This window comes from Dipodomys ordii, unplaced genomic scaffold (assembly GCF_000151885.1).
Source record: "Dipodomys ordii isolate 6190 unplaced genomic scaffold, Dord_2.0 Scaffold27, whole genome shotgun sequence".
In the NCBI taxonomy this organism is placed as follows: domain Eukaryota; kingdom Metazoa; phylum Chordata; class Mammalia; order Rodentia; family Heteromyidae; genus Dipodomys; species Dipodomys ordii.
This window is the reverse complement of record NW_012267243.1, coordinates 11,767,038-11,787,098: the sequence shown is the minus strand read 5'-3', so window position 1 is coordinate 11,787,098 and position 20,061 is coordinate 11,767,038. Positions and strand designations below refer to the sequence as shown.

At 49.2% G+C, this 20,061-nt stretch overlaps 1 protein-coding gene across 1 annotated transcript in view; it reads left to right on the top strand.

The window, feature by feature from the left end:
* Lmnb1 (lamin B1) overlaps positions 1–9,876 on the top strand; it is a 111,100-nt gene extending 101,224 nt beyond the window's left edge. Inside the window, exons 7-10 of the mRNA XM_013015533.1 lie at positions 1,388–1,492; positions 2,276–2,395; positions 5,713–5,820; positions 9,085–9,876. Coding sequence (XP_012870987.1) covers positions 1,388–1,492; positions 2,276–2,395; positions 5,713–5,820; positions 9,085–9,126 — 375 coding nt within the window. The 3' untranslated portion in view covers positions 9,127–9,876. The remainder of the gene's footprint in view (positions 1–1,387; positions 1,493–2,275; positions 2,396–5,712; positions 5,821–9,084) is intronic.
* Positions 9,877–20,061: the final 10,185 nt, after the last annotated feature.

Here is a 20,061-nt window from a genome sequence, read left to right as displayed (position 1 = left end):
CCCTCCCAAGCCAGCCCTGGCGCATTGCCAGGCCATGGTGCAATCGCAATAGCTCCTTATCTTTTATTGCAGTTCATGCATCTTCTGGGAATAAAGGTTTCCCTTCTGATTTTCCCCTAAATTTATGAATAAGTCCAAATTCAAATAGGCTGAGGGAAAGGCGATGGGCTGTCTAAAGCTTCCTTCATTAAACTTTATACAGAGCCCGGGGCATTTTGTCACGGTGACTACAGAGGACCACGTACTATCGTCCCTCAGATTTGTGCCAGGCTGCTAGCATGGGGGCGATGGTGGCTGTTTTTCCACAGCTGTTGAGAAGCTTTATGAAAGCACAATGAGCCTGGACTGAGATAGGTTGGAGAGCATTTTCCTCTCTAGCTAAATGACCGAACAAATGATAGTGATTTGATTCACCTCAGAAATAGCACGACTTCCAAAGTTTAAAGCTAGGCCTTGAGGAGCTCCTGGCTGTGTCATGTAAGTGTAGTGGGGTGCTGGAGGGAGGGGAGCAAGTCTAGGGTACAGTGTAGGTATGGTGGGGTGCTGGAGGGAGGGGAGCAGGTCTGGGATGCGGTGCAGGTGCAGTGGGGTTCCAGAGGGAGGGAGGGAGGGGAGTGAGTCTGGGGTGCAGGGTGGGCGTAGTGGGGTGCTGGGGGGAGGGGAGCAAGCCGGGGTGCGGTGTGTTGTGTCACTGTGAAGCCATGTGCAGGCTTTGCCAGGCGTGGTGGACCTGACTCGGCAGTCGCTAACCATCTGCGCGAGGATGGATAAACCATTGGAATAATTGAATAAGCGCCACAGTTCTGATCCTAGAGAGACTAGGCCCTGCGAGCCCTTGGTCACAGGGTTAAAAGCTCAGAACGAAACCCAGTGTTGGTGGCTCACGCCTGTAACCCTAGCTGCTCAGGAGGCTGAGACCTGAGCATTGTGGTTCATAGGAAATCTGTGAGACTCTTACCTGTGTTTACCTGCTAAAAAGCTGGAAGTGGGCTGGGAAGGTGGCTCAGTGGTAGAGTGCTTGCCTAGCATGCATGAAGCCCTGGGTTCGATTCCTCAGTACCACATACACAGAAAAAGCTGAAGTGGCACTGTGGCTCAAGTGGTAGAGTGCTGGCCTTGAGCAAAAGAAGCTCAGGGACAGTGCCCACACCCTGAGTTCAAGCCCCAGGACTGGCAAAAAAAGAAAAGGTGGAAGTGTGGCAGAGTGCTAACCTTGAGCACAAAAGCTCAGGGACAGCACCCAAGCCCTATGCAAGCCCTGTGACTCGCAAATACCCCACCCCCCCAAAAAAAAATAAAAAAGGACTGTAAAGGATATAGGTATTGGATTATTTCCTGATTTTCTATATATTCACAGTAACTTTGTTACCATTTGTTTTGTGAATAGGATCAACCAATGGGAGGCTGGGAGATGATCAGAAAAATAGGAGACACATCAGTCAGTTACAAATATACCTCAAGATATGTGCTAAAAGCTGGCCAGACTGTTACGGTAAGTGAATTTGTTATCACTGAATTTCACGTCATTTGTGTTAAGTAACCGATTAATATTTCAGCAAAAACGGTCGGGCTGGGTTTGCGGCTGCGCGTTGGTGCTGACCATACTTGGGAAGCGGAGGCAGGAGAATCTTAAGTTCTAGGATCAGCCTGGTCACTTAGTGAGACTCTCCAAACAGTTGCTGTAGGGAAGAGCATCTTTAAGATGGGCATACCTTTGACGACAGGAGGGCATTACAACACAAGTACTGTTCAAAGTTTTTAAAAGTTTTCTTACTGAGAGTGGTCAGAGAGTTGATCTTTGAGTTCTTTTTGTTGACTTGGCACTTCATTAGTAGCTCACGTTTTAGAGCCATGTTCACCAGTGAATGAACTAGGGCTTGGCCTCGGGGCCTCTCATTCTCGCTTGACCTTTTTGTTCAAGGCTAGCTCTGCCATTTGAGCCACACTTCTGCTCCTGGCATTGTGCTGGTTAATTGGAAATAAGTCTTATGCAGTGTCTGCCCAGGCTGGCTTTGAACCATGACCCTCAGATCTCAGCCTCCTGAGTAGCCAGGATCACTGGTGTAAGCTACCACTTAGCTTTTCCTGAATCAGTAGATTCACTGAACTAGAAGTTACCTAAATTTTGATAGAAAGCCAAAGAAGGCACCGGCTCCATGCGGAAGGCGGTTACTGTGACCGCTGGTGGCAGGTGTGCGGGAGTTCAGGTCACAGTGTTGCTGAGCTTGGCGTGTGGGGGCTGGGTCTGTGGACTGATAGCCTCTCTCTCTTCCAGATTTGGGCCGCCAACGCTGGAGTCTCCGCCAGCCCGCCCACCGACCTCATCTGGAAGAACCAGAACTCGTGGGGCACTGGTGAAGACGTGAGAGTCATACTGAAGAATTCTCAGGGAGAGGTATGGCTGTCCTGCCAGTCCTGTCGTATTGTCCGCTTCCCCTGAAAGCTTAGTGTCTGAGAATGGCTTCTTTCTTACCCAAGATCAGAGTGAAATGTGAAGCATGGTGTTCATCGTGGTGAGGTAGGGTGGTTCAAGTCCTAGGAAATACTGCTATCTCTAAGAGCCAGGAAGGTGGGAGGCAGACAGTAGAAGGTGTGGCCAATGAAGCAGGAGGAAAGGGGGGCGTGCTGGAAAGCAGAGGGGAGTGTGGGGAAGGCGCAGTGCTGCCATGCCAGCAGGGAAAGGCGCGCCTGTGTCTTGCATCCTTCCTCGCGTGCTTGTCGGTCGCCTGCGCAGTGCTGGCCGTGCCAGCAGAGCCCATTCTTCATCCCGCATTCCCCGAATGCTTTCTGAGGGATGCAATTTTTGGAAAGTCAGATCTGGATCTTCACGTTAGTTCAGGTAAATGCTGACCTTCTGTATGGATAGGAGGCGTTTGCAGAGGAAGCCCTGTTCCTGGCCCTCTTGCTCTTCCCGTGCGTGGCTGCAGATGTCTGGTGTTCTGATGGCTCTGCAGAAGGAAGCAGGGTGCTCCCTGTCTGCCCTGGTCTCCGGCTGGAAGTGATAGGGCATTGAACTGTCATTGTACATTGCACTACAGTTGCCTGCGATTTTGGGGTCTATCTGGGGAAGTTCACCTCCGAACACGATAGGTTTTGAAGGTGGGTGCAGTTTACAAGCTGGCAGCAGTTCACAGAATGCCCGCTGAAGCCCTGGTCTCACTTCCTGCCTGGGGAATCCTGCCCACCGGTGGCTGACGGGATGCTCAAGTGCTAGTCAGTTGCAGTGCCTTTGCTGGTAGCGCCCCCTGCTGGCCCAAACTAGCACAATTTCTCCAAAAATAGGGTTAGAGGTGATGATTTGCCTTGTTCCTCAAGCCCTGTTGGAGGTCCGGGTGATGACCTGGGCTTCCTGTGAGCCCTGGGCCGCGGCCCTACCTCTGCCCATCTTCCCTGGAGGATACTGCGACGCAGTAACTACTGTTTGGCAGGATGTATGCCTTGAAGCAGAGCTAGTCAACTTTAATTTTTTTTAAAATAGATTTTTGTCTTCTTGTTGTGGTACTGGACGTTTTAGAAAACACAATTAAGACCTAAAAAAATTACCAAAAGAGACAAAAACATAATTGAACTGGCATTGAAGTAATGGTCCTAGTATAGGAGAGAGAATCCTATCAAGAGTGTTTTTCTGTGAGAAATGAAAACAAAGCATTTCTCCATGCTTTCCAGAATGGAGAGATAACTGAAACTACAATATGCAAGTGATTACTTGTGTATATAGAGATGTCGTGTGTAATACACAGACAACTGACTCTACCATCGACCAAAAGCTGGCTTTGATTTGTAGCCTCATACAAATGCTTAGTTTTCTGAGTGTAGATTTTCTGAGTGTAGATGGACTTGAGGCTGTGTCACTGGATGAGGAAGTGTGGAGACTTGCACACAGTAAGCCAGCACGCACACATGTCTGGGCTTTGCCATTAGCCGCTGGGGCTGAGTGTGACCACCCAAGAGTTTGCTGCTCTTCATTCTCAGCTGGAGGGAGTCAAGTGAAGCGGTGTGTAGCCAGAGCTTTGTGAGATTCTTGTTTCTGTTGATACCTTGGTTCAAAGAATTGGTCCATTGAATTGATGATGGCAATCATGCTTTTAAAAAATTAGGTTAGGGCTGGGAAGGTGGCTCAGTGGTAGAGTGCTTGCTTTGCATGCATGAGGCCCTGGGTTCGATTCTTCAGCACCACATAAGCAGAAAAAAAAGCCGGAAGTGGTTCTGTGGTTCAAGTGGTAGAGCGAGAGCCTTGAGCTCAAGAGCTGAGGGACAGCGCCCAGGCCCAGAGTTGAGGTCCACAATCGGACGCTCCCCCCCTAAAAAAAAATTAGGTTAATGGCTGGGAAGGTGGCTTAGTAGGTAGAGTGCTTGCTTGGCATGCATGAAACTTTGGGTTCCATTGCTCAGCACCATATACAGAAAAAGTCAGAGGTGGTGCGGTGGCTCAGGTGGTAGAGTGCTAACCTTGAGCAAAAAAGCAGCTCAGGGACAGTGCTCAAGCCCTGAGACTGGCAACAAAAAATTAGGTTGAAGCAGGCTTGGGAACTGATCCACATGTATAAAGATGGACTAATTTCACAGAATCGCAGTTGCTGGTGGGAGAAACTTCATGTACATGCGTCCCTCCCGCTCAGTCGACCTCTGCAGGCCAGGTGCCAGAATCTCAGCCTGTTAAGCCTAGCTACTCACGAGGCTGAGACAGGGAGGAATGTGATTGGAACGCAGACTGGGCAAAAACGTCTGCAAAAATGTATCCTTCCAGTTACCCACCAGAAAGCCAGGTTGAAGGCATGACTCGAGGGTGGATCACTAACTCCCTGAGCTCCAGACCCTGAGTTCAAGCCCCAGTCCTGCCCTACCCCAAACCATTACTAGATCTGTACTTGCGGCATCTGTCCTTGGACACACTTCACATTGAGCTTCATTTCTATGGTCCGGTGTCTTGGATGTCTTCCTCTTTCATTTTAAGCTTGCTGGGCCGTTCAATTGCCGTGGAGTGATCCACCTCGAGCGGCCTTTGGGGGGTGTGGGAAAGAACCGGGAAGCCCTGCAGCACGCTGTAGAACACATCTCCTCTCGGCGCATGTGCAGGCCAGCCTGTTCGTGTCAGTACAGCAGAGCCATCTGTGTTCCAGCCTTCAGAAGTAACATGAGGCTGTGCTGTGTGTCTCCCCCAGTGGGTGGCAGCGATCGTTTGTGTGCAGAGCACGTGTGCTGCTCCTAATTAGTGCTAATCCACTTTGCCAGGCGGCCCCTCGGAAGTAATGAAAGGAGCTGTCCTTCCCAGCTTGCTCCTCGGGTCCTGCCTCTGCGTCCCCCAGATTGCAACAGCTGGCCTCCAGCTTCCTTCCATTCAGCATTTGGGTCGCCCCTTCTCTCTGCTTGGAGCTAAGATCTTTAGGCCAAAAATCATGTTGAGTTGTATAAAGAATTTAGTGTGCAGAAATTGTTCGTACAGAAAGAATTCTTCAGAAACAGTGGGAGAAAAGCATTGGAAACTTCCCAGTGGGCATTTCAAATTGGAGACTAGCAGCTCCCCTGCAGGGAAAATTTAAGGTCTGGGAAGTGCTGCTAATTATGCAAAAGTTCTTGTTCTGTAGCTGCAGAACTGGCTTAAAAAGAAGTCCCTAATCCAGGAGGAATGCTGTTTGTTAAGCACTGTAGGCCCTCCGCCTGCAGCCTTGGGATTTCAGGGGTGGTTTTGAATGTAAGCTTTCTTGGTTTTAGGAGGTTGCTCAAAGAAGTACAGTCTTTAAAACAACCATACCTGAAGAGGAAGAGGAGGAAGAAGAACCAGCTGCAGTGGCTGTGGAAGAAGAATATTTCCACCAGCAGGTATTTTGATTATTATTGTATGCAGGTCCCCTCCCCCTGTTACTTAATGAACTGGAGCAGTAGTCAGATCTGATCTTTCCCAATTAATACTCAAGGTTACACTTTTAGGGGGGTGAGTAGAAAATACTAGCACACCCCCTTCTGTCATTCATAGTTCATTTTCGTCATTTATTTTCTAACGTACATACTACGTTATGGTGGGACATGTATACTGTTTATAAATACTTATGGGCCATATGGTGGAGCACACCTATAATCCCAGCTGACCTGGAGGCAGAGACCAGCTATTGGTTTCACTTAAGCCCTTCAACAAACAAACCAGTGTAACGTGTGTAATCTCCAATCACTTGGGAGTCATTGATAAATGCAACATTTGAAAAAATGTTGAAAAAAATCACTAACGCAGAAAATAGAGGACAGGATTCAAGTGGTGGAATGCCTTCTTTGCGTACTTAGGGCCTAAGTTCAAACCCAGTTCCCCTTCCTCCCCAAAACATACCGTTTGAATTGTGTACTTTAAAACTTTGAAAACTTTAGCTCACTATAGCTCACTAAATCAGAACAAGCCGTTGCATATAAATGATAGGAGAAGGTAATACTCAGTTTCAGTATGAAACAAAAAATCCCGGCTATATTAAGTTCCTAATCAATATCTAATTACAAGATAGATTGCAGCTGATGCTCGGGCTTTTGAGAGCCCTTGAAATAAAAGAACTCCAAATTTGGTTTTAATTAATTGGATTGGAATTATGAATAACTAATGAGCCCTTCAGTTATGCCCTCAAACGGCTTGAGTTTGAGCGTTAATCAGTCCTGTGCCCTGTGCTCATAAGACTTGGCTCCACATCTTCAGGCTGATGAGCGAAGTTCGCTTTGCTTCATTAGCTTCATTTCTACTCTAAGGCAGCATTCTCTCATGCCTCACCTGGGTGACGGCCACTCCCAGAGGGTCACACATGCCGGGGACGTCCACCTGGCTACCTTCTCATGCATTTGGAGGTGTAGTTATGGAGGGTGGTTTACACCAGGCTTTCGCTAGAAGCAAGTACAGAATCCGTCCCCTCCCCTTGCTGGACATCACACTAAGCGTGAGCAGAAAGAAGTCACACGATGCTTTGCACTCGCTTGTCTACAGGAGTGTCTTGTCTACAGGAGTGTAGGCAGGGCGCACGGTGGGGGGCGGGGCGGGCGCCTGGGGAGCACAAGTGTGGAAAGAGTTCGTGTGCCATAGTTGGAGTGATGGAGATTGTTTGGGCAGTAGTGGTGCTGTGTGGCTACATTATTATACATTATTGTTGGGCAGTGGTGGTGCTGTGTGGCTACATTATTAACAAGCCGTCCGAAACTCGGCTCAAAAGCAGTGGCTTCTTTCTTGCCTGGATGCTTTGATGTGACCAGACCACACAGCAGAGCAAGTTCATCAGAGTTGCCTTGAGCCATGAGCGTGGCTGCCTCTGGAATATTCCTGAGGGCTCAGGCTGTGTGGCTCCTGATGAGTAGTAGGTAAGTTAGACCAGGCTGCTGACCACGTAGCAGCTGGCGCAGAGTGGAAGCGGGGCAAGCGGGGAGGGGGTGCAAAGGCCTGGGGACGAGCTTTTAAATGTCCCCATGTTTGTTTAGGGGTGGTCCTGCATTCTAGGAATGTGCTCTACCACTGGCCTGCACCCATGCGCTGCTGTAGTGATGGTTACAGTGCGAGGGCCGCGTTGTCTGTCTGTCAGTCCCACCTGCACTGCCCCGGTGGGGTTAGAAATGAGGCTGAAAGGTGTGAGGCTGACAACTCTGTAGTGAGCTCCAGGGGGAGATGGACACCCCTTTAGTCTAGAATGCCGCCAGGCCCGGTAGTCGGGGGGTGGGCGGTGGGGGCCTGCAGAGGTGGAGAGAGCAGGTAGGCTCGCGACCGAGCTCGAGGGGAAGGCGAGCCGGGCGTGCGGTGAGGCCGGCGGCTGTGTACGGCAGGCAGCAGCGTCGGCGGCGCCCCGGGCTGGCGGGTGAATCCAGCGAGCGAGGGATTCAGGGGCTTCGGTGGCCTTCGCAGACTCCGGGTTAGCCCGGTCCGTGGCGAGTGGATCCTGCCGCGTGGGACGGACGTGGCGGGTCAGGAAGGAGCGCGCGAGGCGCGCAGGGGAGCCCGAGCGCTTGGGCGAGGCTGCGGGACGGTGGCGCGGAGCGCGTGCGGATGGCGTGCGGATGACGTCAGAGCCGCAGGGAGGCTGCTGGACGGTGGCGCTCCGCACGTGCGGATGACGTCAGAGCCGCAGAGAGGCTGCGGGACGGTGGCGCTCCGCGCGTGCGGATGACGTCGGAGCCGCAGGGAGGCTGCGGGACGGTGGCGCTCCGCGCATGCGGATGACGTCGGAGCCGCAGAGAGACACGTTCCTTAATCCAGATCAGCTTTAAACGCGAGTCCGCCCCGAGCAGGGAGCGTGGGCTGGCGGCCTGGCGTGCAGCTGCCCTGTCTGGGGAAGAAGCGGGAGGGAGGGTGGGAGGACGGGGAAGCCGAGCTCTGTGGAGCGCGGTGGAGCTCTGGCGCGCTGTGGAGGGGTGTGGAGCTCTGTGGCGCGCTGTGGAGGGGTGTAGAGCGCTGTGGAGCTCTGTGGCGCGCTGTGGAGGGGTGTGGAGCGCTGTGGAGGGGTGTGGAGCTCTGTGGCGCGCTGTGGAGGGGTGTGGAGCACTGTGGCGCGCTGTGGCGCGCTGTGGAGGGGTGTGGAGCACTGTGGCGCGCTGTGGAGGGGTGTGGAGCTCTGTGGTGCTCTGTGGCGCGCTGTGGAGGGGTGTGGCGCGCTGTGGAGGGGTGTGGCGCGCTGTGGAGGGGTGTGGCGCGCTGTGGAGGGGTGTGGCGCGCTGTGGAGCTCTGTGGAGGGGTGTGGAGCTCTGTGGCGCGCTGTGGAGGGGTGTGGAGCTCTGTGGCGCGCTGTGGAGCTCTGTGGAGGGGTGTGGAGCTCTGTGGAGGGGTGTGGAGCTCTGTGGCGCGCTGTGGAGCTCTGTGGAGGGGTGTAGAGCGCTGTGGAGCTCTGTGGCGCGCTGTGGAGGGGTGTGGAGCTCTGTGGAGGGGTGTGGCGCGCTGTGGAGCTCTGTGGAGGGGTGTGGAGCTCTGTGGCGCGCTGTGGAGGGGTGTGGAGCTCTGTGGCGCGCTGTGGAGCTCTGTGGAGCTCTGTGGCGCGCTGTGGAGGGGTGTGGCGCGCTGTGGAGCTCTGTGGCGCGCAGGCCCGCTGGCGGAGGCGTGAGGTTCCTGGTCACTGACTTACTTCTCTTTCACCCCAGGGATCCCCAAGAGCCTCCAACCGAAACTGTGCAATTATGTGAACTCGCGAGCCCGCGGTCTTCCGAGAAGCATGGTAATCCTTACGCAGTGCAGAGCCTTCCCAGAGCACAGAGTATTTTTATATTTCCTTTATGTGAATTTTTAAGCTGCGAATCTGATGGCCTTAATTTCCTTTTCCACACTGAAAGTTTTGTAAGAGAACCATATCCGTACACCTTGTTGCAAGATGTGAATTACCGACACTGAACTAGCTAATTGTACTGTTTGTCATGGTTTCCTCAGTTTTTTTAAATGCATTTTTTTGGCTTTTTATTTTTATTTTTTTATATGCAAGTATGTGGACTTTTTTTTTCTTCTCAGTTCTTAGGAGAATGGGTCAGGAGGGTAAATAACCACTGTGTCTGGGGATAATTTGGAGATTGCTCATCTAGAATAGCAATCTGCTCTTGATTCTTCTCTGCTCTATTAGAAACGGTGCTGTGAGGGAGGGAGGCATTTTTCATCATATTGAATTTTTGTACTGAATTTTTTTGTAATACGCAATCAAGATGACAATTTTTTTTAAATAGAAAAGAAAAATTTTGTAAGAAGGCAATATTAACCTAATCATCATGTAAGCACTCTGGATGAAGGATTCCGCAAACCTTTGTTTTATGGTCACTTCTCTTAGATTCTTAATTCGTGAAAGGAAGGGAGGGGGTGGAGAGGGGAGGGGTGCTCTATAAATGCATTAGTTGTGTTTTTTAAGATAGCGTAACATGCTTAAATTTCTTATGTGACATTAACAAATAAAAAGATGTTTTAATATGATTTTACTGTCATTTTGTGTGTGTGTGTGTGTGTGTGTGTGTGTGTGTGTTCTGGGGTTCAAACTCAAGGCCTAGGCCACTTCCCTTGAGTTATTGTGCTCAAGGCTAGTGCTCTACCACTTCAGCCAGAGCTTCACTTCTAGCTTTTTTGGTAGTTAATTGGAGATAAGAGTCTCATGGGCTACCCTACCTGGGCTAGCTTTGAACTGATCATCAGATTTCAGCTTCCTGAATAGTTAGGATGATAGGCATGAACCACGGGTGCTTGACTGACTTACTCTTGATGTTTTTTTTTTTTTTTTTGTTTGTTTTTTTGTTGGTGTGGCCTGAGCTCTGTTTTTTAGCCTCTCTGTTCAAGGCTACCTACCACTTGAGCCACGGCACCACTTCCAGTTTTCTGGTGGTTAACTGGAGATAAGAGTCTTATGGACTTTCCTGACTGACTGGCTTTGAACTACAATAATCAGATCTCAGCATCCTGAGTAGTTAGGATGACAGGTGTGAGCCACAGGTGCCCAACTTTGTTGTTGTTGTTTAAAAACCAAACCAAAAACCAAAAAACCCTCTTTTCAAACAGCCTGTGAGGATTGTGGTTCAAAGCCAGACAGGCAGGAAAATCCACGAGATTCTCCAATTAACCAACGAAAAGCCAGAAGTGCTAGCCTTAAGCAAAAAGAGATAAGGGACAGTGTTCAGGCTGAGTTCAAGCCCCAATTCTGGCACATGGGAATATACACACACATGCACATACGCACGAATGTTGTTGACCCTACCATGTCAGATTCCTTATTATACTTTTAATTTCCCCAGCTGCTGTCACACATGAGATCTGCCAGCCTCAACCCCGTGCTAGGATGCCAGGCTTGGTGGCACCAATCTAATTAATGTCCAGCTAACTAGGCCTTTTCACTTGTCAGCAGTGGGGCTGTCCAGATTTTCTTATGGGAAACTGCATTGGAAGAAAACTACATTGCTGTTGGAAGGAAAAATGAAAATACTAATTTCTTAGAGTCTTTTGCTGTTGAGGGACAGGGGGGAAGAAAATAAGTAAAACCCATTTTATAGAGGAATAACTGAATGGTAGGAAATGAAAGGTATTCTGTTGGGTAATGGTAATTAGGGGGTGGCTAGTGTGGTTTGGGTTTTGTTTAGCACAGGCAGGTCTTCTGGCTGGTGCAGAATGTGTGAGGCCAGCCTGGGACACAGGCGATCTCAGGCCCAGTGTGTGCTGTCCTCTTACACATTCCTGCAGTGAGCAGCTGTGCAGAGACTACCAGCTTCACTTGAAAAGAGCTCACAAAACCCCAAATGACTGTGTTCCAGAGATGAAGTGTGCGCTCTGGAGCTGTCGTAGACAGGAGATACATGCCAGGTCAGGAGTCCTGACTGGCGAAGCAGATAAAACCATAGCATCTCCACACAGATTTGTCTTGATGAGCCATGTTTGTGAAACGTTTTGCCACAAGATGGGGTTCTTTTCATCAAACATATTGCAGGTGCTTTATTATAAAAATCAACACTTTAATTAGGCAGTGAGCAAAGCTGGCAGTTGTAATACAGTAGAATTGTATAGTGTCTGGTGATACTTAGAATAAAAATCCAGGACTCAACATTTAAGTAATGGGTGTCCCAGGCTGGGTAGCAGGACCTTGTTGAATCTGTTTACAAACTCAGTGTTTTCTGGAATTGAGCAGCATTTACATCCATTTCCACTGAAACACTGAGCCATTAAAGGTCTTGAAATCGTGTCTCTGTAAGTGGTTATTAGGTAAACAGCATGTAAATCTGAACACAGTTGGATGAAGTATTTTGGAGCACACACAGCACCTTTTGTCTGTGTGCCTTCTGTGTTCTGGTTTTACCATTGTGTTTCGATAAAGATTTAACTTTCACTCCTCGCATCTTCACTAAGATATCTCCACTAAGAACATTCTCAGTACATTTTTTGTTGATGTTTTAGGTTTGAACTCAGGGCCTGGGCACTGTCCCTCAGTGTTTTTGTTCAAGGCTGAAGCTCTAACCACTTGAACCACAGCTCCACTTTGAGCTCTTTTTTTGGCTAGTGGTTAATTGGAGATAAGAGCCACATGGACTTTGCTGTCCAGTTGGCTTCAAACCTTGACTCTCAGATCTCAGTCTGCTGAGTAACGAGGTGTGAGCCACCAATGCAAGTGTTGTTGTTTTTTTTTTTTTGGAAAATTATCTCACCTCATTCTTGGTTCTTAGCGATTTCTTTAGCCTTACATTGAATATCTTAGCTTTCTCTGTGCTATCTTAGTAATACCTTATTTATTTCAACTAAATCTGTCTTCAGTCTGCCTAGCTCTTGGTTGATCCAGTTTCTAACTTCATTTACTTCTCATTTCTGAAGTTGGCTGTGATTCTTTTTCAGATTTTCCTGTGCTTTAAAAAATTTCTATTTGAAAACCACTTTAAGGTTGTGCTATTTTAATCCAGGCAGAAGCATTGTGAAGGCCAGCTGGAGAAAAGCAGTGGCAGAGCCCTAGCTCAGAACAAAAGGACTGTCTGTACTTGGCTTACGTGGTAGGCCGCTTCTCTGGCACGTACACTGGCACATACATGCTTGGGTCCAGTCCTCAACACCATAAAGCCAAACCCTTCAGTCATTGATTTTATAGTCCTGATACTTGTGTTCTAGGGAACTCATTAACTCTTCCTCCTGGGGCTTTTAGGACTGTGAGCGCATCTCCAGCAAAGGCTGTCTGGAGAGAGTCACATGGCAGGGTTTTGGTGCATCTGGTCTACTCCAGAGTTGATGGAGCATCCCTGGTCCATCCTGGTGATGTGTTTCCTTGGCTTATGGTATAAGCCTTAAGCTTGGGATCCTGTTTTTCTTAGGCGAGTTACCTGAACACTCAGGTAAGTCCCTTGGCTTCTGCTCTGGGTTGGGAGGCCATGTGTGGCGATGTAGGGTGTGGGAGCACTGGGGTCCTTGGCTTCTAGCATGTTCTCCATTCTGTATCTGTCCTCCCTTCCTTGGGCCCACTTTTAGGCATCAGATTTCAGGTTTTTTCTTTGAGCTGGTCCTGGGGCTTAAAAAAGGTTCCTGGGTGTTGTCTCAGATTATTTGCACTCTACCATTTGATCCACAGCTCTTCTGCCTTTTTGGCAATTAATTGAAGAGTCTCACAGACTTTTCTTCTGGGGCTGGCTTTGAACCATGACGCTCAGATTTCAGCCTGGTGAGTAGTTAGGATTACAGGCGTAAGCCATGGGCACCTGGCCACATTTCACATTTGGAGGTTTCTGTGATGCCTGGAAATTTCTAGGTTTTTCTCTTAAGCTTGGCTCTATAGTAAAACAAAATTTATTCTGTTTTAGTGGAATGAAGGGGGTGTATGTGTATCTTTCTAAATCATTGTCCTCTCATGTTCAATGGCTTCTTCCCGCCTACTCATCACATCTAACATTACAGAGAAATTGATTTGAAAAAAACATTTTAAAATGAGAGAGGTTTTAAAAAAATCCTCTAGTTAATTCCATCTGGTTCATTGGCTTGACATGAAGTAGCAGTATGAATGCGAATTTTTTAAGAGGTGCTGAGGGTTGGGGGTGGGGGGCGATGGGTTGCTAGAGGTCACTTTTTGAGTCAAGAAGAGAGGGCCTGGTATCATAATGTTTACATTGCCAGAGCCTCACATTCTGAAGTTGGAATGTCTCCTTTTTTTCTGCATGCCTTCCTAAAGGGACTGTCAAACCAAATTGATGAGAATGAGGGAAATGTTAAGGACAAACATATGAAAAATACCCAGAAGTCTTACTTGAAGTTATTAAGAGGAATGACAGTCACATGTGTTGAGCTGGAATATTAGTGGAGGATGGCTGGGAGCCGCTGCTGCTTGGCTATTCCAGAGGGTCACCACAAGGGGGCGGTAGAGCAACGGCCATTTGCCATGCCTTTTCCTTTTCCACAAGAATGCTTTTTCCTTCACAGCACAGTAAATCCTGTCCTCTGCTGACTTTCTCCAGAGACAAAACACACCTGATTTAAGGAGACAGCCCATCCAGGAGCCTAATTACTTATAAGATTATAAAAATCAACACTTTAATTAGGTAGTGAGAAAAGCTGGCAGTTGTAATACAGTAGACTTGAAGAGCATCTGGTGATACTTAGAATAAGAATCCAGCACTCGATGTAAGTAATGGGTGCCCCAGGATGGGTAAATAAAACACATTCGTCCAGATTGATTGTGTGAATTTCCTCCAGCAACTGGAGTTGGAATTATCCGTTTAAAGGGCAGCCAAGTTTGCTCTTAGAGAGGCGCTCTCCATTTCCATGGTTGCTTTTTTTTTTTTAAAAAAAACACATTACTGCATTATTCTGCTAGAGTTGCAGCCTCAGTCCTTGAGGTTGACATCTATGATTTCAAACAAATCCCACCCACTTTTATTGACACTGGTGGTACTTGGCCTGTGCCAGTGTGATGTCCAAACGTTTGCCTTTCTCCATGGTCTGGCCTGGGCAGATTGCATGTGCAGCTGTACCAGGCCAGAGGTCTTTTTGCGAGGTTCACTTACTTTTTTTTGGCCTTTCTGTCTGAGTATTCTCAAGCGGTCAGGTTTGGTCTGCAGAGTACACACGCACATTCCACTCCAGCCCTCTGATAGTCTTAAGTCCCATGACGTAAGTTTGGCCACAGTGCTAGCCAGTGTCCAGTGAGAATCAGCGGGAGCCACAGATGTCTCATTGTGCTGTGGCTGGGAACTGGCTTTCTAGCATCATGGCTGAGCCTGGTCTCCAAGATGACTGCTCATTATCAACTTTCCCAAGCTCTGAGTGCCAGCCCCCTTGTTCCCCTTCCTCCCTTCCCTGCATTCTCCACATCTGAGTCAAGGAGCCTCCTGGGCTGGGCGGCCCTGAAAAATACATTACTTTTTGACTTAGCCCTTGGCATTCGTTCCTTGTCTTTCAGAGGCTGGGGGCGGGGCCTTGCCTTCCTCACCCTCTGCCAGCTTCCTGCGCCTTTGTCCTGCTGGGTCCGAGACTTTCCCAGCTGTCTCGGCAGACCATTTCTCTTTTTAAGTTCCAGGCCTGTTAAGAGAGAAGTTATTAGGAAATTTGCACCTTGGGAAAAAAATGCAAGAGCTGAAACAGTCATTCTTCCTCCAAAGAGAAGTGTTGGGCCGGCCTCCAGTCTCCGGCCTCCAGTCTTGGAGACGCTGGCAGGGGCTACAGGAAGGCAAGTGCTGTGATTCCAGGCCTGGGGAGAAGGTTCTGGGTGACTCAGGATGACCTAATGCCAAAAATTCCACAGGAAGATGGAAACAGGGTCAGTAAGTCCTCCCATGCAGCCGGGTGACACTGCGACTTGAATCAGGTGGACAGGAGTGGGTTCTGGGCAGGGAGGGAAGCGCACACAGGGCTTTCCTGGCCTTTCGTGGGATCCTCGTTCTCACATAGGAAAAGAGCGACCATTCGGTGATCACAGTGCAGCTTGCAACATCCACTCTGCTGAGTGCTGCTGGTGTGGTCTGCAGTTGAGAGAAGGGCCCGGAGGTGTCTCTCACCCCTTCGGTTGGCCAGGCGCTGCTGGACGGATGGGAACGTGAACATGAGAGCGAGTCCTGTGCTTGAAGAGCCCCACTTCTCACAGCTCCAGGTGTGCCTTTCCCGCGGTCCCCCGCATTGGTCAGACAACAATCATCTCGCCAGTTTATGGGTACAAATGTGGCAAGTTTTGGTGGGAACAATTCCAAGCTGTCAGATCCTCCCCAAGCCCTCGTGGAGTCTGTTCTTGCTAACGTTCATCCAACGAATGGCAGACACACCCAACAAGCAAACAGCAGCCACTGTGGACACGGTAGACGTGACCAAGTGTTTCAAACCTGACAGCCCAGCAGATGGGCTTGGGATCCGGGAACTGGTGGTGTTTTCTGCAGCCCACGTTTTTGCTCAACACTCAACTCATTTTCTGCTATTGTAGAAAACAAGTTATTCAATGGACACACGAAATCACGACTGGTGGACGGACCCTTGCCAAGTTGGCTGGGTTTCGGGGTGAACAGTTCCTGCCACGGGGGATAATGAAGTGTGCTGATTTGAGTCTCCTTTGGGAGATGGTTACTACAAGAAAAGCTCAGCAGAGGGTTGGGGTGGCAGCAGGAAGAAAGCGACTTGGGCCTCGACGATGGCTCATGCCAGAACATTACAGTTGCCCTCGTGGGTGGAGGGAGAGGCCACGAATAACAGGAATTATTGGAACTAGGGAGTCAGCTCTGATTAAAAAGGCAAGAAATTTTAACCAAAATCGACCATTCTTTAAAGCATTCCAAGTATAGTCACACATTATGTACATAATTTGTACTTTCCAGGCAGATCGACCCCCACAGACTGGATTCAAATAGAATAAGCAGCATTGCTTTACCTTTGAGCCAGCTCTGAATGGAAGCTCACTGTTAAGAATAGCAGCTGAAGACAGAAAGCTGCTGTCAACTGAAAAACGAGTACTAGGTGTCTCAAGTTCCCTATTTGTAGTGGGACTAAAAGTCCTCTTGGAGAGAGCTGGTGGGAGAAATTAGATTGTTAGATATTGTGAAAATGTCATACCCACATAGTAGGTCTCATGTCAGCAGGAATGTGCACTGGGGCTTGAACTCATACCCTGTTCACACTTCCCTGCTAGGTTCACGTTTGTTAACATTTGGTGTGTCTGCGTGAGGAGTCAATTTCCTCCTCGCATTCGTTGCCATCCTTCAAGCAGTGTAAAGGAATTATGCACAGCGCCCACTCCTATTGGAGCTGCTGAGAAACCTGCCTTGGTGACCCTGACGCTGCTTCCTTTTATTGACTTCCGACGGCTGGCTAAGAAGGCCGCCGGGTGTAGGTCAGTGTGGGTAGGACGCCCCAGGGCTTTCCGTGCCCTTCCTACCTGTGACGTCCGGAGGTCCATCCTTCCCTCCCTCGCTCCCTGGACGAGGGGTGTGGCTGAGCCCTGGTGGGCGTGGCTGAGCCCTGGTGGGCGTGGCTGGGCTTCGTGGGCAGGCAGAGATGGGGGTGTGGCTGAGCCATGGTGGGCGTGGCTGGGCCTCGCGGGCAGGCAGAGATGGGGGTGTGGCTGAGCCCTGGTGGGCGTGGCTGGGCCTCGTGGGCAGGCAGAGATGGGGGTGTGGCTGAGCCCATGGTGGGCGTGGCCGAGACGGTGGGGTGCACGCTGGGAGCGGGTCCTCTGGCGCTGGGGTTTAGACCCAGCCCTTCCCCCCCCTCCCCTGCCACCCCCGGGGACCTGCAGCCTCCGTCCTGCTCACTGTTCACGCCACCTCTGAGGAGCAGGTGGCGGAGCACTGAGCACCGCTCAGCGTGGGCGGAACGCAACCCAGCGTGCGGGGAATGGAGCCCGCTGCGCCCCGGGGACGCAGAGGGTCCAGCCTGCGGTGGTAGTCCGAGGGCGGCAGAGGGTCCAGCCTGCGGTGGTAGTCCGATGGCGGCAGAGGGTCCAGCCTGCGGTGCCCGCCCGATGGCTGCGGAGGGTCCAGCCTGCGGTGCCCGCCCGATGGCGGCAGAGGGTCCAGCCTGCGGTGGTAGTCCGATGGCGGCAGAGGGTCCAGCCTGCGGTGCCCGCCCGATGGCGGCAGAGGGTCCAGCCTGCGGTGCTAGTCCGAGGGCGGCAGAGGGTCCAGCCTGCCGTGCCAGCCCGATGGCGGCAGAGGGTCCAGTCTGCGGGGCTAGTCCGAGGGCGGCAGAGGAGCAAGGCAGACTCAAGGGCAGCCCGGGCATACAAGTTTTCCAGGCTCCGCCTGCCCCCATCACGCGGGCCGGGGCCGAGCCTGTCGCTTCCGGGGAGTTTGGACACACCAGTAACCTGTCTTGAAGACAGCTAAAAGGTGCTGGGGTGTGTGGCTCTGTGTCGCGCAAGCTCCAGGCCCTGAGATCAACCCCCAGTACACATACACACACACACACACACACACACAGATTTATAGAAATATTGACTACTACTATCAGAAGAAAAAACATCAAAATGACAGCATGGATATTCTATTTTGGTAAGAGGAACAATACATGAAGAAGACCCGATGATAAAGATAAAGCCATCAGTGTAGCCCCAAATGCGCAGAGCCCTCACTCACTCAAAGGACACAGGAGAAATAACTGTCACCAGAACAATTTAAATTTCCCTCTAAGAAACTGATAGATCAAACATGAAAAAGCCAATAGTCACACACTTTGCATAGATATGTAGCAGATGCACATATAATTGCAGCAGCCAATCACAGTAAGCCACAAAATTCATCATTTCAACCACTATCAGAGATCATAGTTCTTTGACTATAATGTAATGTCGTCATTACTGAAACACCAAACAAAAGAATAAGGCATTCTTGCCCCCCCATCTCTGTGTATTTGATGAACATTAAAAGCTTACTATATCAGGGCTCTTGGGTTAAAGAAGGATATGAGAAATTTCAAAATACTTAAATTTAAACAAATTATTTTTTAAAAATTGTGGTGGATAAAATAGTACTTATAAAAAACTCTGTAGGGGGCTGGGAAGATGGCTCAGTGGTAGAGCGCTTGCCTTGAATGCCTGAGGCCCTGGGTTCAATTCCTCAGCACCACATAAGCAAAAAGAAAAAAGCCGGAAGTGGCGCTGTGGCTCAAGTGGTAGAGTGCTAGCCTGGAGCTGAAGAGGTGAGAGACAGCGCCCAGCGTTCAGGCCCCATGACTGGACCCAATAAAACAAAAACAAAAACCTCTGTAGGTGTAAGTAATCAGTTCTAAGATAAAAAAGACCAAAATAAGTATGAGTGAAAACAACATGCCCAGTGCCACTAGCTTATGCCTGTAATCCTAGCTATTCAGCAGGCTGAGAGCCAGAGGGTCTGGCTTTAAGCTTGCCTGGGCAAAAATTCCGGGAGACTCTGTATCCAGTTAACGGAGGGCGGAGGTGAGGCTGGAATTATGGCTCAAGTGTTACAGGTCAATTCAAGGAGCTGAGTTCAAAAGCTGGTACTGGCAAAAGCCAAAAACAATGTAACAAAAAAGGAAGAAATAATAAAGAGAAGGCCAAAATAAATGAAATAGAGGATGGAAAATAGTGAGAAAAAAGGTAAGTTCTAAAGCTGGGTGCCAGTGGCTCATGCTATATCCTAGCTATCCAGGAGGCTGAGATCTGAGACTTAAGGGTTGAAGCTAGTTCAAGCAGGAAAGTCTGTGAGACTCTTACCTCTAACCACCAAAAAGAAGTGGAGCAATGGCTCCGGTGGTAGAGCACCAGCCCTGAGGAAAAAAATCTATGGGATGATACCCATCCCAAGTGCAAGCCCCAATACACACACACACACACACACACACACACACACACACACACACACACGAACATACAGTCCCAGCGAAGTAAATGGTGATATGCTGTGATCATTATAGGTTCTTTGTATCTGATACCCAAATAAAAGTCTCTACTGGGGGAAATGGATGGACTTAGAACAAATCATGTTAAGTGAGGTAAGCCAAGCTCAGAGGGATAAATGGAGCATGTTTTCTCTCACATGTGGAAGCTAGATCTAAATACATCAGGACATGGTAAATTATGCAGAACTCTAGACATTCAAGCACAGTAGGACCAAAGGCGGAGACTCTTAGGAGAGGCACACAAAGACACACTTGCCCATATGCATATGATCATATAAAATAATAGCATCAAAATGCATGTCAGCAAATGGAATGTTTTTTAAAAAAGGAAATAAAAATGCTTCAAATGCAAAAAAAAAAATCTCTGCTTGGACCTTTATCTTTTCTTGATGGGGAAACTATCACCTCAGTAGGTAAAATATGTGTTCCAAAAAAGAGTGTTTCAAAACAAAGCAGGACTTCCAAATCACCTCTCCCTGTTGCCAGTATGCATAGAAATGGAGCCTTTGAAAAATAAAAATCCCTAGATATATGATATATGACTGACAATTGCCTCATTACTAGGAATGCAGATGACTGATGAATTGTGTTTGCTTTTCTCTGTTGTTTAAATCCAGACCTAGCAAATTTGTTATCTGCAATGAAGTCTCAATTAGTCATAAGCATTTTCAGGAAATCTCCACATAATTCAAACCTCTTAATCATGTTAGTATTTTCAATGTCCAGAATGGTCTTTTGCAGCCCTCTCCCACCCGCAATCCAATGCTCAATAAATATCTGTTGATTGTTTAAGATTA